This window comes from Sapajus apella, unplaced genomic scaffold, assembly GCF_009761245.1.
Source record: "Sapajus apella isolate SASKATOON/1434 unplaced genomic scaffold, GSC_monkey_1.0 scaffold6, whole genome shotgun sequence".
Lineage (NCBI taxonomy): Eukaryota > Metazoa > Chordata > Mammalia > Primates > Cebidae > Sapajus > Sapajus apella.
This window is the reverse complement of record NW_022436946.1, coordinates 24,584,321-24,588,226: the sequence shown is the minus strand read 5'-3', so window position 1 is coordinate 24,588,226 and position 3,906 is coordinate 24,584,321. Positions and strand designations below refer to the sequence as shown.

Here is a 3,906-nt window from a genome sequence, read left to right as displayed (position 1 = left end):
ACACACACACACACACACACACACACACAAATTTGGGATGTAACTGTGAAACAGAGCCTATCAACACACACACACACACGCGAGTTCTGGGGTCGTGAGCTCGGGACGCGCTCAGCGCAGGCCGGCCCAGGCCAGCTGCTCTCCGGGAACCGGCGCGGCTGCGTGGCGGCCCTAGCGGCTCCGGGCTCTGGGCTCAAACTCTGCGCGGCCCCACCCGGCCCGGCCTCCCCGCCGGCTTCTTCCTCCGCCCACCGTCCAGTACGCGCCTCCCGACGCCTCCCCAAGGCCGGCGCCTTTCCCGAATTCGGCATGGCGGGCCGGCGCGGGAACGGGAAAGGCCGCGGGCCGAGCCGGGAGCCGGAAGTTGCGCCGCCTCACTGTCCCGCCTGCTCGGCCGCGGCCTCCCCGCCCGCTGCCCGCTCACCTTGAGCTGCCCCACCAGCCGCAGGAACTGCAGCAGGGAACGAGCCCCGTGGCCCGAGAAGCCCGCAGAGGAGACCGAAGCCATGTGGCCTCGGATCCCGGCCGGGAGGAGCAGGCCGCGGCGAAGCCCCTCCCCTCCCTCCTCCTCCCCCTTGTTTTCCTTCCCGCTCTTCTTGCCCTTCTTCCTCTTTCTCCTTCCCTTCTTCTTCTTCCTTCTGCCCCTCTTCCTTCTCCCCTTCCCAACTCCCTCCTCTTCCTCCTCCCCTACTTCCGCTTTCCCCTGTCCCCCTTCCTTTCCTCCCCCTCCCCCTCTCCTTTTCCTCTTCTTCCTCCTCCGCCTCCACTTTCTCACGGTTTTCTCAGGACCTTCTGTCCAACCTTCACCTTCCTGGCCTTGGTGACTGCTGGTTAAGCATTGCTCCACCAGCAGTAGACACTTTCCTTGGCACATACTGGACACTTCCTTTCTAAATTTATGAACCTCATTATTCTTCAGTTGACAGTGTAAAACCATGAAACTAAATGAGGTCACCGGTCAAGAGAGTGTGAATGAAGAAGAAAAGACACCCAAGGGCTGAACCCCAATATTTAGACTTTGGGAGATCGAGAGGGAGCAGCCAGTGAGGCAAGAAGAGGATTAAGAGATAGTTGTGTCTTGGAAGCCATGTAAAAAAAAATTTCAAGAAGGAAGGAATATGGTCAACCAAGTCAATCTTACATTAGACAAGGACCAAGGTTTGACTTCCACACTTAGTAATTTTATATTATTGGTGACTCTGACAAAAGCAGTTTTCAGTGTAGTGGGGCAAGCAGACCCTAGTAAGATAATTCTGAAGAAAATAGGAGCAGGCTGGGCGCGGTGGCTCAAGCCTGTAATCCCAGCACTTTGGGAGGCCGAGGCGGGTGGATCACGAGGTCAAGAGATCGAGACCATCCTGGTCAACACGGTGAAACCCCGTCTCTACTAAAACTACAAAAAATTAGCTGGGCATGGTGGCGCGTGCCTGTAATCCCAGCTACTCAGGAGGCTGAGGCAGGAGAATTGCCTGAACCCAGGAGGCGGAGGTTGCGGTGAGCCGAGATCGCGCCATTGCACTCCAGCCTGGGTAACAAGAGCGAAACTCCGTCTCAAAAAAAAAAAAAAAAAGAAAGAAAAAGAAAATAGGAGCAAGTATTTCAACACATTGGAGATAGGATTGGGTGATGTTAACTAGCGGAGAGACTGTTTAAAACAGAAGATACTGTGTATGTTTATTTACTGATGGAGGTGATCTAGTAGAAAGGGAAGGATTGACTATATAAGAGACAAAGGAGAGAAATATTTGAATGTCAGCCTTGAGTAAGGAAAAGTAGTTTCCATCTAGTGTACAAGATAAAAGATTGGCTTTAGATAGGAATATGGAGAATTCATTCAGCTGTTGGAGGAGGACAGAATATATGGTGACTAATAATCAGTCACAGATGTGGTTACGGGAGGTTGTAGAAGTTCTTTTCTGATTGCTTCTATTTTCTCACCAAATCAGGAAGCAAAGTAGAGGCTGGGATGTTACAGTAACAAGTAACCGCCTTATTTCCTGTATCCCAGCAGTTTAACACATCAAAGGTTTATTTCTCTCTCATGCTAAGTGTCTGTTGCAGATCAGTTAGAGGATGCTGCTTGCTCCAACCTCACTCAGGGAGCTGGGAGGCTTTCTTTGCCCCTCTTTTGCCAAAATTGGAAAAATAGAAAAGTGGCACTCTGGTTCTTAAAGCCTGTCTCTGGAAGTGATATATGACCTTTCGTCTACATATCGTTGGCAAAATAAGTAACACTGCCACATCTAACGTCAAAGGGGTCCTGTGGAGGCCTCTGGCAAGAAAGGAGGCTAGAATATTTGTGAATAGAGGAGGAGGCATTTGAGGTTTAAGGAGTGATATGGTTTGGCTCTGTGACCCCACAAATATCACGTCAAAAAGTTGGAGGAAGGGCCTGGTGGGAGGTGATTGGATTATGGTGACTGACTTACCCCTTGCTGTTCTTGTCATAGTGAGTGAGTTCTCACGAGATCTGGCTGTTTAATAGGGTGTAGCACTTCCCCACTTTGCTCTCTTTCTCTTCCGCTCAACCGTGTGAAGACGATGCCTGCTTCCCTTTCACCTTTCACCATGATTTTAAGTTTCTGCAGCCATGCTTCCTGTATGGCCAATGAAATATCTTTTATTTATAAATTACCTAGTCTCAGGTAGTTCTTTATAGCAATGCCAGAATGGATTAATATAAGGAGAAAGAAGGCACGAAATAGTTTTTTTGAAGCCTAGTTCAGCAAAAACGTTAAATATGACTAAGAACCAAATAAATGCCAAGGACATTGGGGCTTGTATTAAACATGGTTAGGAAAATGACCTGGAAGCCATTTTTATGATGGTAAGTGGTGCTAAATAAAGATCAAGCCAGGTGTGGTGGTTTGTGCCTTTATCCCAGATACTCAGGAGGCTTAGATGAGAGGATCACTTGAGCCCAGGAGTTTGAAACTGCAGTGGTTTATGATCACTCCAGCTTGGGAAACAGAACGTGTCTCTAAAACATTTTTAAAAAATTTTTTAAATGGAAGAATCAAGGATTAAAAAGAAGGAACAAGAATCAGAGGCAAAGTCAGTCAGGTCCACTGGAGGAATACAAAAGCAAATGAACAAAAAGATCCAGGAGAATACAGAAGATGAGTCTGCTGGATTTGCAGAAGATTGTAATGAGGGGCTTTCTAGAGATTGGTGCCATGAAGCAGTGGAGCTGTAAGCTAGCTGGTGAATGTGCAGTGCAGTCCCTACAGTTGCTTCTGAGCAGCCTTACCTTCTTTTGCCAACAATGCCTGGATTTCCTTTGAGCTCCTCCTGATTCATACAGTCTTCATTTAGTCTCCATGGGTATCTCTGTCGGTATCTGCAACCTTCTTTGCAAAGTACATGTGAGTTGTCTTAACCAAAGACCATTTGTGTAGTGAACTGTAAAGAATTTCTCCAGTTACCTAAGTTATCGGGAGTTGGAAGATGTCAAATTGCTGAAAAAGTGTGAATTGAGCATAGTTTTTGAGGGACTCTATTTAAAGATGTTATGGAATTTTCAAGGGGACATTACTATCTAAAAATGCACTTGTTATTGTGAAAACTCAAAAATAGTGCCAACTTCTTGGTCTGCTAAACTGCATATGTTCATAGGGTTTGTAACACGATTTATTCCTACTTTATCATTAAAGACACCAAGATGTTTGACTCTAGTAGGTAGAATAATAGCCTCTTAAGGATGTCTGTGCTGATTTTTCCAGCACTTAAATATTTCTATATTACATGGCAAAGGAGAATGGTAGCATATGGTATTAAGTTTGCTAAGCAACTGAACTTAAAATGAGGAGATTATCCTGGATTATCCTGATGAGTGAGTTGTAATCTCAAGGGTTCTTAAAGGTGGAAAAGGGAAAGAGAAGAGTGAATACCAAAGGGATTTGATGG

General features: G+C 46.7%; 1 protein-coding gene across 2 annotated transcripts in view; it reads right to left on the bottom strand.

The window, feature by feature from the left end:
- HDDC2 (HD domain containing 2) overlaps positions 1-889 on the bottom strand; it is a 30,493-nt gene extending 29,604 nt beyond the window's left edge. The window contains exon 1 of one of the 2 annotated variants that reach the window (XM_032274869.1): positions 776-889. In XM_032274869.1, coding sequence (XP_032130760.1) covers positions 776-874 — 99 coding nt within the window. In that variant the 5' untranslated portion in view covers positions 875-889. Of the gene's footprint in view, positions 1-424; positions 694-775 lie in introns of those variants that run through there. The other variant, XM_032274870.1, reaches the window with a different exon arrangement.
- Positions 890-3,906: the final 3,017 nt, after the last annotated feature.